Here is a 14,049-nt window from a genome sequence, read left to right on the forward strand (position 1 = left end):
GAGATGGGACAATATGCAGGAACATCCAGCACCCTCTCCATTTTGCTGTAACAAGGTCATAACCAGTGCCTTTGAAATATTCCCGTTATGGGTACCATATGATTGCCACAAGCATGAATGGCTCTCAAATTCTCATCCACTCGGCACATTTCTAATAGGTGATACATTTTAACTTTTTTTTTAAAGACCTAAAGTAGGAAATACCTCTTAGAAACACTGAAATAATACATACATGTGGCCTAGAAGGGATGAGAATATCCTCCTTCCATCTTTGGCCAATCCATCTCTCGGGAATACATGGTATAGATTTTGACGTGTGTATTGTGGAATCACTTATACACATACAAGAGTAACTTCATCTGTCTAGCTCTCTTTATGTGTCTCTATAGGACTTCATACAGTACTGTGCAAGGTGGAACTAACATAGAGTTCCTCAATGAAATAATGGCATTCAGGATGATATCAATCCCAGGCCAGCCTTCTAACTCTATGTACTCAAAATGTAGTGAAAAGCCTCTGTGTTACCCATGGAAAACCATCGTGCAAATAGCATTGCTGTTTGTCGATACCGTATCAGGTAGTAAAAAGGTTTGTTTCTGCAAGACTTGAAGGGGTGGCCTGCCCCTCCACACCTGTGGGTATTTCTAGTCGGGTGGGACGAGAGACTGAGAAAAGAAATAAGACACAGAGACAAAGTATAGAGAAACAACAGTCGGCCCAGGGGACCGGCGCTCAGCATACCAAGGACCTGCACTGGCACCGGTCTCTGAGTTCCCTCAGTTTTTATTGATTATTATTTTCATTATTTCAGCAAAAAGGAATGTAGTAGGAGAGCAGGGTGATAATAAGGAGAAGGTCAGCAAAAAACATGTAGCAAAAGAATCTATATCATAATTAAGTTCAAGGGAATGTACTATGACTGGACGTGCACGTAGGCCAGATTTATGTTTCTCTCCACCCAAACATCTCAGCGAAGTAAAGAATAGCAAGGCAGCATTACTGCAAACGTGTCTTGCCTCCCGCCATAGGGCGGTTTTTCTCCTATCTCAGAATTGAACAAACGTACAACCGGGTTTTATACCGAGACATTCAGTTTCCAGGGGCAGGCAGGAGACAGTGGCCTTCCTCCATCTCAACTGCAAGAGGCTTTCCTCTTTTACTAATCCACCTCAGCACAGATCCTTTACGGGTGTCGGGCTGGGGGATGGTCAGGTCTTTCTCATCCCAGGAGGCCATATTTCAAACTACCACATGGGGAGAAACCTTGGACAATACCCCGCTTTCAAGGGCAGAGGTCCCTGCGGCTTTCTGCAGTGCATTGTGCCCCTGGTTTATTGAGACTAGAGAATGGCGATGACTTTTACCAAGTATACTGCTTGTAAGCATTTTGTTAACAAGACACGTCCTGCACAGCCCTGGATCCCTTAAACCTTGATTTCATACAACACTTGTTTTTGTGAGCTCCAGGTTAGGTCAAAGTGGCTGGGTCAAAGTGGCTGGGGCAAAGCTACAAATTAACATCTCAGCAAAGCAACTGTTTAAAGTACAGGTCTTTTTCAAAATGGAGTCTCTTATGTCTTCCCTTTCTACATAGACACAGTAACAGTCTGATCTCTCTTTCTTTTCCCTACAAGACTTATAAACGCTACCCTAGAAAATTATTTCCCAGACAGGATGCTGTATCTCTAGGATGCATCCCTGGACAGGACCTCATCTCCTGCTCTGCCCATCCTCTACTGGTGGCAGCCACTCTGGGACTGAGGGAATGGGGAATAAGTTGAAAGAACAGTATGACCCAAGGCGTAAATGGGAGACGGCTGAATAGACTATGAGATCTGAAAAGGTTGGGCAGCTACAGAGTCGTCAGCAAACAATGGCGTAAGAGGCAAAGCAACTGAGAATCCCGCACTGGGTGTATCTTGGAGCATTTGCCTTTTGTTATGACTCCCAGGAACATTGCTCCAACCTCTCAGAATTCTCAGATTCATGACCTGTGGCTGTCTGTAAAGACAAGAAATGTATTATGGGCCATGGGGATCCAAAAACTCTCTCTAGAAAATCTACACATGTGGCCTAGTCTCAAGCACAGAACCTCCATTCCAGGAAGCTGATTCTCAGAGCATTTGCATGTGCTGAGAGCCGAGTAGTTGAAAGACTTCTTTTTCTTCCTTCACTTCCCTCTTGGATGCATGGAGTCTTCTTGTTATAGAATATATTTCAGCCTTCAAAATTTAGGGATTGCTCTAGAATTTACAATGTCTGTTTGAATGCACATATTTCAACCTTTTATTAATATTTTTTACCATCATAGATAAGGCAAGAAACTTACAATGGTATAATTCCTTTTATTTCCTACCTGATTTATGCCATGTTTTCAAATTTTTACTTCAAATACGCTAAAATAATGTATACTGCTCTCATTTTACTTCAAGTAGTAAACGCTCATTTAAGCCAAGTAAGAAATTTGATCAAGAAAATATTTTGCATTTACATCTACATTTGCCATTTGCTGCCTTCTTTATTATGTGGGATGCAGAAAGTTCCCCTCTTGTACTATTCTACCTAATTCCGTTCGGGTTACATCTTTTGTTACATAAGCCTGCTGATTCCAAATTCTTATAGTTTTGGGTTTCCTTGTTTCGGAGAGTTCACAAGATCCATTTATACAACATTGATGATATTCAAGGTATTTTATTGCTTGATGTAGCACTATCTCTTCTTTTTCCTGTGTATTGTTTGGACCATATTCCTTTGTATGCAGCTTGTCATGTTTCTGGTGAGAACGCATTAGTCATTTGTATCACTGTTCCTCTAGCAGACACAGCTCTTTTTCCTCTGGTTTCTCATGAGATTTTTCTTGATACTGTATCTTTGTCTTCTGACAGACAAGCTGTGAGGTAACAAAGTGCATCACAGAGTTTTCTTTTTGCAAATTCTGTTGCTGATCCACTGAGCTCCTTGAATCTGTAATCCTTTTATGTACCTCATTTTTGGAAGGTTTTCAGCCTATTTGCTTCTGTTCCAATCTCTCATTCCTCTATTTCTGTGACTTCTTTCCCACATGTAGGAAATCTTTTTATATTTTCCTCCATGTCTGTGATGCTTGGTAGAATTAATTTTACAGTAGTTGTGGATGTGTGTGCGTGTGTCTGTTTTTAAGTTGTGCATCTGTGAGTGTGTGTCTGTGTGTGTAGCTGTTTCTTTAGCTTCTATGGATTTTTTTTTTTCAGTTAGTTATTCTTCTTAAACTTCTAACTGCATAGGGAGGCCATTCAGTAATTTTTTATTTAACACATACTTTTCACCAGATTTTTAATTTGATTTGACTTTTTAATACTGTTAATTCCTCTTGATATTACATCTGTTTGGTTCCATATCCATGTTTTTTTAAATCCTAGAACTCAGTTATCATAGTGATATGCCCAATATTTATGCCATTCGTATCATTTCTGTCACCTGGGCCTATTTGTATTGACTGATTTTTCTCCGGGTCATGGATCACACTAAATGATTTTCAATGTGTAGGCAGATTTTAATTTTAGGACTCACACTACTGATATCGCACAGTTCAGCCACTTGGTTTTGTTGTTTACCTCTAAAGAAGGTTGAGTTTTTCTCTAGCAGGCAGTAACTTGACTTGGACACCATTTTGATGCTTGGACACTTGCTTTTCAGCTTTGCTAGGTTTTCTCTGGAGCTGCCTTAATTCCAGGAATATACTAATTCTACTCCTAAAGTCTGGCTTTTCTGGGGTCTCTACTGAATGCCCAAGATGTTCAGTGTGGTCACTCTCCTCTGGCTGGTCAGAACTCCAACTGCCCCAGTGCTATGTCAGCTTTATTGAGCTCACTGTTGCCTTGTAGTTGCTGTTCCTCAGTAGATGTCCTTTGCCCTAGTCTCTTGTGGAACATTTTTCTGTGCACAAGGAGCTTTATGTTTAGCCATTGACTTGACGAGACTTCTAAATGTATTCCTAGAGCTCCTTTGCCCCAGGAATGCCTTCTCATTCTTAGCTGGCCTAGAAAATCCTAGTTTCCTGAATAATCCCAAACTCCAATCTCTCCTCCATTCAGCAAGATGGATACAGTCTGCATGGGTTCCATCTCCCTGCTCTTCCGTGCAGGAAGGGTCTCCAAGAAGAAAGCCAGGGAGGGCATCTATGGAGTTGATCTCATTGTTCTCCTTCTCGCAATTCTCTCAGTCCTCTACCATCTGTTGTTTAACGTGTGGAAACCGTTTTTCCAGGTCTTTTGTAGCCACTTAAGCAGAGAGACTGGCCATGAGTTGGTCAGACCCAGGCTTCTGTCCATCTACCCACCCCTTTTATTTTTCAGCATCTGTCTCTTTGCTGTCTCTCATCAGCCTTCCTGCCTTTGCCCTTCTCTTTCTGACACCTCATATCTTTTCATACCATTGATGCTTGGGACCGAGTGTGTTTCTACCCATTGGAATGGACGTAGAAATAGAAAGAGATTCGACTCTCCATAGATATGCACATACTCCTTCCTCGTGAGCCAAGACAGAAAAGGCCAACACAACTTTTACTTTGGGAATCAGAGGTTAGAATGATAGAATTCCAAGGTGGAAAGGCTGCATTGACTCTTACTGTGTGTTGTAGAAAACACTCTAAGTGTTTGGTCATTTGTGGTGCTGACAGTTTTCTTAATGTGATCACCTCGCCTTCAGATAGCCTCCTGATGCATAAAGCTATGAGGAAGGAGAGCCAGATTAACATTTCTTATCTCTGAGACCCTTTGCTTCAAGGCAATATTCCTGAGACATTTTGCTATGCCCTCTACATCTGAGACAAGTTGACTCCTGAGCACTTAGCTAGAAGCATGACTCTTCTAACAGAAACTTCAGTCAGCCCTTCCTACTCTTATGGTAAAGAACAAAACGTACGCATTTGGGTACTTTTCTTGGGTCCTACTATGCTTGTGTGGTGTCATAGATGACCAAGCTTGGCAGGTTCTTCCTGTGACAGTGGTGAAGTATGTGCCTCGATAACTCTGTCCATTTCCATGGTAGCCCTCCTGCACAGAAGGCCTTGGCTCAGTCGGTGCTAAAATTAAAAGAGGAAAAATTAAGCAGTGTACCTCCTAGAACAGAGAAACAGTTGAAGCCACTTATGACACAAACCAGAAAGAAGGCTTGGAGAATTACGACCATTCTCTTTTTTTCATTTGTACACAGATGAACACGAGAAAAAAAAACAAAGAAACAAACAAACACCAATAGAACACATTCCTACCATTCTAGAAATGTAGTAAGTTCTTCCCAATATTTCATGTAAAACTTAGAGAAAAACAACAGTTCAGAGTGCTTCTCATGGATAACTGCGCTCACGTGCAAATTGGTCTCTAGTGATCTCTACTGAATGTTCATGGGGATCACTGGGCATGAGAGAATAAAGGGCTACGCATTTGGCGGTGCAGACTGTAGATGGTGATTGGCTGCTGAGGGCGGAGGTGGGGACAGAGATGGAAACCTCGCACGTTTCCCTAGACCATTGATCAGGAGAGCCAAGGCCTTCAGCTTCTGGCTTCTGGCAGATTGGGAAGAAACCGGTTGTGCGTCTAGGACTGCAGGCAAAAATAGTTTGCTTCATAAGGATGGGTGGAGGCCAAAATCTTATCCCATTGGAAGAGAGATGGAATTTTCTCATGCCCCACATCCTGCATTGCAATAAAGCAGAAGTCTCCTACTCTTTCTCTCCAGACCCCCCACAAGTACAACTTCCATTAGAAAAAGGTGCAGGAACATTGAGAAATCACTCACTTCAAAGCCTAGGCCTGCAAATCTTGCCCAGGTCTAAGGAAGGCCTGAAAGACAGAGCCTTGGGAGCTCATGTACTGCTCCATAATGCAAGGGTAACATGGAATTAATGCAGCCCTGTTAAGTTTCTCAAGATTCACGGGCTTGAGAGCCACATTTCTGAGAATCTGCGATGATGAAGATTGCACTGACTGTTGTCTACTTGAAGAAATCTCTGGAGAAGCTTACTGCATTGGAAAGAGACACATATCTGACAGCATGTTACAACAGGAATTTTGGACTGGACACTGAGATAACTCGTTTTACAATGAAGTGAGTGGTGAAGTCGAGCACCCTGGAGGGTTTGTGCCTATCCAAAGACACAGCCCACTCATGTTGCACCAAAAATTACTCCTCTGGCTCCCCCAGACACTGCCCTGAGGATTCCTCCAAAATGGCAGATCCTCAACCAACACTGGAGCACCTGTGTAGAATGAAGCCTTCTGCATCGGTGGGAGTTTCCATGGCTTTTCTTCTTAGTGTCTAAGCGTGGAGATGTCTGGCCACAGACTTCTTACCTTGTATGAATGAATCCTCTAGGCTTGGAACTGGGATAACAGTCAGAGGCATGAACACAGTCCCTTCGTCGTCTGAGCACCGTGTCAGGTTGCAGTACTCCCACCTGACTTTGGGATCCGTCGTATAACACCAAGGGCCTGCTGAACAATCCGGATTCCTGCAGTAGTTTGAGATCAAGCCACTGAAAATCACAAAACAATACACGTTACAAGAGATGGGACAATATGCAGGAACACCCAGCACCCTCTCCATTTTGCTGTAACAAGGTCATAACAAGTGCCTTTGAAATATTCCCGTTATGGGTACCATATGATTGCCACAAGCATGAATGGCTCTCAAATTCTCATCCACTTGGCACATTTCTAATAGGTAATACATTTTAACTTTTTTTTAAAGACCTAAAGTAGGAAATACCTCTTAGAAACACTGAAATAATACATACATGTGGCCTAGAAGGGATGAGAATATCCTCCTTCCATCTTTGGCCAATCCATCTCTCGGGAATACATGGTATAGATTTTGACGTGTGTATTGTGGAATCACTAATACACGTACAAGAGTACCTTCATCTGTCTAGCTCTCTTTATCTGTCTCTATAGGACTTCATACAGTACTGTGCAAGGTGGAACTAACATAGAGTTCCTCAATGAAACAATGGCATCCAGGATGATATCAATCCCAGGCCAGCCTTCTAACTCTATGTACTCAAAATGTAGTGAAAAGCCTCTATGTTACCCATGGAAAACCATGCAAATAGTATTACAAATAGTATTTGCATGGGAAAACCGTGCAAATAGTATTACTGTCTCTCGATGCCGTATCAGGTGAGTGAAAAGGTTTGTTTCTTCAAGACTTATAAAAGCTGCCCTAGAAAACTAGTTCCCAGACATGATGCAGTAACTCTAGGATGCATCCCTGGACAGGACCTCATCTCCTGCTCTCAGTCCATCCTCTACTGGTGGCAGCCACTCTGGGACTGAGGGAATGGGGAATGAGTTGAAAGAATAGTATGACCCAAGGCATAATGGGAGATGGCTGAATAGACTATGAGATCGGAAAAGGTCTGGCAGCTACAGAGTCATTGGCAAACAATGGCGTAAGAGGCAAAGCAACCAAGAATCTCGCGCTGGGTGTATCTTGGAGCATTCATTCGCCTTTTGTTATGACTCCCAGGAACACTGCTCCAACCTCTCAGAATTCTCAGATTCATGACCTGTGGCTGTCTGTAAAGACAAGAAATGTATTATGGGCCATGGGGATCCAACAACTCTCTCTAGAAAATCTACACATGTGAGCTAGTCTCAAGCACAGAACCTCCATTCCAGGAAGCTGATTCTCAGAGCATTTGCATGTGCTGAGAGCCGAGTAGTTGAAAGACTTCTTTTTCTTCCTTGGCTTCCCTCTTGGATACATGGAGTATTCTTGTTATAGAATATATTTCAGCCTTCAAAATTTAGGGATTGCTCTAGAATTTGCAATATCTCTTTGAATGCACATATTTCAACCTTTTATTAATATTTTTTACCATCACAGATAAGGCAAGAAAGTTACAGTGGTATAATTCCTTTTATTCCCTATCTGATTTATGCTACATTTTCAAATTTTTACTTCAAATGTGCTAAAATATATTGCTGTCATTTTGCTTCAAGTAGTTAATGCTCATTTAAGTCAATTAAGAAATTTGATCAAGAAAATATTTTGCATTTACATCTATGTGCCATTTACTGCCTTCTTTATTATGTGGGATGCAGAAAGTTCTCCTCTCATACTATTCTTCTTCTACCTAATTTCCATTGGGTTACATCTTTTGTTGCATAAGCCTGCTGATTCCAAATTCTTATAATTTTTGGTTTCCTTGTTTCAGGAGTGCACAAGATGCATTTACACAACATTGATGATATTCAAGGTATTTTCTTGCTTGATGTAGCATTCTCAGTATATCTCTTCTTTTTCCTGTGTATTGTTTTAACGATATTCCTTTGTACGCAGCTTGCCATGTTTCTGATGAGAACGCATTAGTCATTTGCATCACTGTTCCTCTAGCAGACACCGCTCTTTTTCCTCTGGTTTCTCATGGGATTTTTCTTGATACTGTATCTTTGTCTTCTGACAGACAAGCTGTGAGGTAACAAAGTGCATCACAGAGTTTTCTTTTTGCAAATTCTCTTGCTGATCCACTGAGCTCCTTGAATCTGTAATCTTTTTATGTACCTCATTTTTGGAAGGTTTTCAGCCATCCTTGCTTCAAGTATTTGTTTCTGTTCCAATCTCTTCTTCCGCTATTTCTGTGACTTCTTTCCCACATGTAGGAAATCTTTTTATATTTTCCTCCCTGTCTGTGAGGCTTGGTAGATTTCATTTTACAGTATTTGTGGATGTGTGTGTGTGTGTGTCTGTTTATAAGTTGTGTATCTGTGAGAGTGTGTGTGTGTAGCTGTTTCTTTAGCTTCTATGGATTTTTTTTTTTCAGTTAGTTGTTCTTCTTAAACTTCTAACAGGATAGGGAGGCCATTTAGTAATTTTTTATTTAACACATCCTTTTCACTAGATTTTTGATTTGACTTTTTTATACTGTTAATTCCTCTTGATATTACATCTGTTTGGTTCCATATCCATGTTTCTTTAAATCCTAGAACTCAGTTATCATACTGATATGCCCAATATTTATGCCATTCTTATCACTTCTGTCACCTGGGCCTATTCGTATTGACTGATGTTTCTCCTGGTCATGGATCACACTAAATGATTTTCAATGTGTAGGCAGATTTTAATTTTAGGACTCACACTACTGATATCGCACAGTTCAGCCACTTGGTTTTGTTGTTTACCTCTAAAGAAGGTTGAGTTTTTCTCTAGCAGGCAGTAACTTGACTTGGACACCATTTTGATGCTTGGACACTTGCTTTTCAGCTTTGCTAGGTTTTCTCTGGAGCTGCCTTAATTCCAGGAATATGCTAATTCTACTTCTAAAGTCTGGCTTTTCTGGGGTCTCTACTGAATGCCCAAGATGTTCAGTGTGATCACTCTCCTCTAGCTGGTCAGAACTCCAACCGCCCCAGTGCTATGTCAGCTTTATTGAGCTCACTGTTGTCTTGTAGTTGCTGTTCCTCAGTAGATGTCCTTTGCCCTAGTCTCTTGTGGAACATTTTTCTGTGCACAAGGAGCTTTATGTTTAGCCAATGACTTGACGAGACTTCTAAATGTATTCCTAGAGCTCCTTTGTCCCACAAATCCGTTCTCATTCTTAGCTGGCCTAGAAAATCCTAGCTGCCTGAATAATGCCAAACTCCAACCTCTCCTCCATTCAGCAAGATGGATACAGTCTGCATGGGTTCCGTCTCCCTGCTCTTCAGTGCAGGAATGGTCTCCAAGAAGAAAGCCAGGGAGGGCATCTGTGGAGTTGATCTCATTGTTCTCCTTCTCGCAATTCTCTCAGTCCTCTACCATCTGTTGTTTAACGTGTAGAAACTGTTTTTCCAGGTCTTTTGTAGCCACTTAAGCAGAGAGACTGGCCATGAGTTGGTCAGACCCAGGCTTCTGTCCATCTACCCACCCCTTTTATTTTTCAGCATCTGTCTCTTTGCTGTCTCTCATCAGCCTTCCTGCCTTTGCCCTTTTCTTTCTGGCACTTCATATCTTTTCAGACCATTGATGCTTGGGATCGAGTGTGTTTCTACCCATTGGAATAGACGTAGAAATAGAAAGAGATTCGACTCTCCATAGATATGCACATACTCCTTCCTCGTGAGCCAAGACAGAAAAGGCCAACACAACTTTTACTTTGGGAATCAGAGGTTAGAATGATAGAATTCCAAGGTGGAAAGGCTGCATTGACTCTTACTGTGTGTTGTAGAAAACACTCTTAAGTGTTTGGTCATTTGTGGTGCTGACAGTTTTCGTAATGTGATCACCTCGCCTTCAGATATCCTCCTGATGCATAAAGCTATGAGGAAGGAGAGCCAGATTAACATTTCTTATCTCTGAGACCCTTTGCTTCAAGGCAATATTCCTGAGACATTTTGCTATGCCCTCTACATCTGACACAATTTGATTCCTGAGCACTTAGCTAGAAGCATGTCTCTTCTAACAGAAACTTCAGTCAGCCCTTCCTTCTCAGGTGGGATGATATGCAGGGCACCCAGCACCCAGAACCCTCTCAATTTTGCTGTAACAAAGTCATAACCAGTGCCTTTGAAATATTCCCATTAAAGGTACCATACAATTGCTACAAGCATGAATGGCTCTCAAATTCTCATCCTCTCTGCACATTTGTACTATCTAATAGATTTTAACTGTTTTTTTTTTTTTAAGACCTAAGTAGCAAATGTTTCTTAGAAGCAAAGAAATAATACATACATGAGGGCTCGGAGGGATCCGAATATCCTCCTTTAGCCTTTGGCCAATCCATCTCTCTGGAATACCTGGTACAGATTTTGACGTGTGTATTGTGGAATTGTCTATGCACATACAAGAGTATTTTCATCCGTCTAGCCCTCTTGATCTCTCTCTATAGGACTTTATATAGTATTGTGCAAAGTGGAACTAACATAGAGTTCTCCAAAGAAAAAATGCCATCCAGGACGATATCATTTCCAGGCCAGCCTTCCAACTCTATGTACTCAAAGTGTAGGGAAAAGCCTCTGTGTTAGCCATGGAAAACCATCGTGAAAATAGTATTACTGTCTGTAGACACTGTATCAGGTGGGTCTAGAATATTTCTTTCTGCAAGACTTATCAAAGCTGCCCTAGAAAACTGGTTCTCAGGCAGGATGCAGTATCTCTAGGATGGGTCCCTGGACACGACCTCGTCTCCTGCTCTCACTCCATTCTCTAGTGGCAGCAGCCACTCTGGGACTGAGGGCATGGGGGATGAGTTGAAAGAACAGTGGGGCCCAAGGCGTAAAGGGAGATGGTTGAATGAACTATGAGATCTGAAGAGGTCAGGCAGCTACGGAGGAGTCAGCAAACAATATAGTAAAAGGCAAAGCAGGTGAGAATTCCGTGTTTGGTGTATCTTGGAGCATTCGCTCCCCCTTATGACTCCCAGGAACATTGCTCCAACCTCTCAGAATTCTCACATTCACGACCTGTGGCTGTTGGTGAAAATGGGAAATGTATTATGTGCCATGGGGATCCAACACTGTCTCTCTAGAGACTCTACACATGTGACCTAGTCTCAACCCCAGACCCTCCATTCCAAGAACCTGGTTCTCTGAGCATTTCGATGTGCTCAGACCAGAGCAGTTGAAAGAGTTCTTTTTCTTCTTTGGCTGTCCTCTTTTCAATACATGGAATATTCTTGTTACAGAAAATACTTTAGCATTCAAAATTTTGTGATTACTCTAGAATTTGCAATATCCAATGAACCCAAACATTACAACTTTTTATTAATATTTGTTACCATCATTGATAAGACAAGAAACTTACAATGATATAATTCTTTTGTTTCCTACACGATTTATGCTATGTTTTCAAGTTTTTACTTCTACATATGCTAAAATAATATATATTGCTGACATTTTACTTCAAGTTGTCAACTCTTATTTAAGGCAATAAAGAAATTTGAACAAGAAAATATTTTGCATTTACATCTACATTTGCCATTTGCTGGCTTCTTCATTACCTGGGATGCAGAAAGTTCCCCTCTTGTACTATTCTTCTACCTATTTTCCTATCGGTCACACTTTTTGTTACGTAAGTGTCCTGATTCCAGATTTTTATACTTTTTGGTTTTCTTGTTTGGGGAATTGCAAAATACGCATTTATACAACATTGATGATATTGAAGGCATTTTATGGCTGGATATAGCATTCTCAGTTGATCTTTTTTTTCCTGTTTATCATTTTGGTGATATTCCTTTGTATGTGGCTTGCCATATTTCTGATGAGAACACATTAGCCATTTGTATCACTGTTCCTCTAGCAAGACACAGCACTTTTTCCTCCGGTTTCTCTGAGACTTTTGTGATACTATGTCGTTGTCTTCTGATAGTCGAACTGTAATGTATCAAAGTGCATCATAGAGTTTTCTTTTTGAAAATTCTCTTTCTGATATATTGAGCTTCTTGTACCTGTAATTTTTAAATGTTCCTTATATTTGGAAGGTTTTAAGCCACTTTTGCTTCAGGTATGTATTTCTGTTCCAGTTTCTCATTCCTCTACTTCTGTGACTTGCTTCCCACATGAAGAAAATCTTTGCATGTTTTCCTTCATGTCTGTGAAGCTTGGTTGATTCAATTTTACCTCATTTGTGGATGTGTGTGTGTAAGGTTGTGCATGTGTGAGTGTGTGTGTGTGTGTGTGTGCATGTAGCTGCTTCTTTAGCTTCTATGGATTTTTTTTTCAGTTAATTTTTTTTCTGAAACTTCTAACTGGATGAGGAGGCCATCCAGTGATTTTTTTTTCATTTAAGACATACCTTTTACTAGATTTTTAATTTAATTTGGCTCTTTTATACTGTTACTTCCTCTTGATATTACATCTGATAGTTCCATATCCATGTTTTCTTAAATCCTAGAACTCAGTTATCATACTGATATGTCCAATTTTTATGCCACTTTTATCATTTCTATCACCTGGGCCTATTTGTATTGACTGATGTTTCTCCTGGTCATGGATCACACTAAGTGATTTTCTATGTGTAGGTAGATTTTAAATTTTGGACTCACACTGCGGATATTGCATAGTTGAGCCACTTGATTTTGTTGTTTACCTCTAAAGAAGGTTGAGTTTTCCTCTGGCAGGCAGTTAATTGACTTGGACACCATTTTGATGCTTGGAAACTTGCTTTTCAGCTTTGCTAGGGTTTGTCTGGAGCTGCCTTTATTATAGGAATATACTAATTTTATGTCTAAAGTCTGGCTTTTCTGGGGTCTCTACTGAATGCCCAAGTTGTTCAGTGAGGTCTCTCTCCTGTGGCTGGTCAGAACTCCAGTCTCCAGCAGTGCTATGTGAGCTCTTTCATCTTTATTGAGCTCACTGTTCCCTTGTAGTTGCTGTTCCTCAGGAGATATCCTTTGCCCTGCTCTCTTGTGAAACCTTTTTCTGTGCACAAGCAGCTTTATGTTTAGCCAATGACTTGAGGAGATTCTATACGTATTCCTACAGCTCCTTTCCTCCACAAATCCATTCTCATTCTTAGCTGGCCTAGATCAGCCTAGCTACCTGAGTAATCCCAAACTCCAATCCTTCTCCTTCATTAAGGAACATGGCTACAGTCCATTTGGGCTCCATCTCTCCACTCTTAGGGAAGGGTCTCCAAGAAGAAAGCCAGGAAGGGCATCTATGGAGTTGATCTCATTGTTCCCCCTCTCGCAACTCTCTCGGTCCTCTACCGTCTGTTGTGCAACATGTGGAAACCATTTTTCTATGTCTTTGGTAGCCACTTATGGCAGAGAAACTGGCAATGGGGTGGTCAGACCTGGGCTTCTGTCCATCTATCTGCCCCTTTTACTTTTCAGCATCTGTCTCTTTGCTGACTCTCATCTGCCTTCCTGCCTTTGCTCTTTTCTTCCTGGCAAACCGTATCTTTTAGACCACTGGTGCTCAGGACTGAGTGTGCTTCTACCCATTGGAATAGATGTAGATACAGAAAGAGAGAGCTTTGCCTCTCCACAGAATTGCACATATGCTATCCTTGTGAGCCAAGATAGAAAAGGCCAACGCAACCTTCACTTCAAGAATTGGAGGTCAGAATGCTAGAATTCAAAGGTGGAAA

The 14,049-nt window shown here is 41.2% G+C and overlaps 1 protein-coding gene across 1 annotated transcript in view; it reads right to left on the reverse strand.

The window, feature by feature from the left end:
* Window positions 1–14,049, reverse strand: part of LOC112209507 (apolipoprotein(a)-like) — a 65,624-nt gene that overhangs the window by 40,952 nt on the left and 10,623 nt on the right. Inside the window, 2 exon segments of the mRNA XM_063813641.1 lie at window positions 4,903–5,062; window positions 6,333–6,514. Coding sequence (XP_063669711.1) covers window positions 4,903–5,062; window positions 6,333–6,514 — 342 coding nt within the window.

This window comes from Pan troglodytes, chromosome 5 (genome assembly GCF_028858775.2).
Source record: "Pan troglodytes isolate AG18354 chromosome 5, NHGRI_mPanTro3-v2.0_pri, whole genome shotgun sequence".
NCBI classification, from domain to species: domain Eukaryota; kingdom Metazoa; phylum Chordata; class Mammalia; order Primates; family Hominidae; genus Pan; species Pan troglodytes.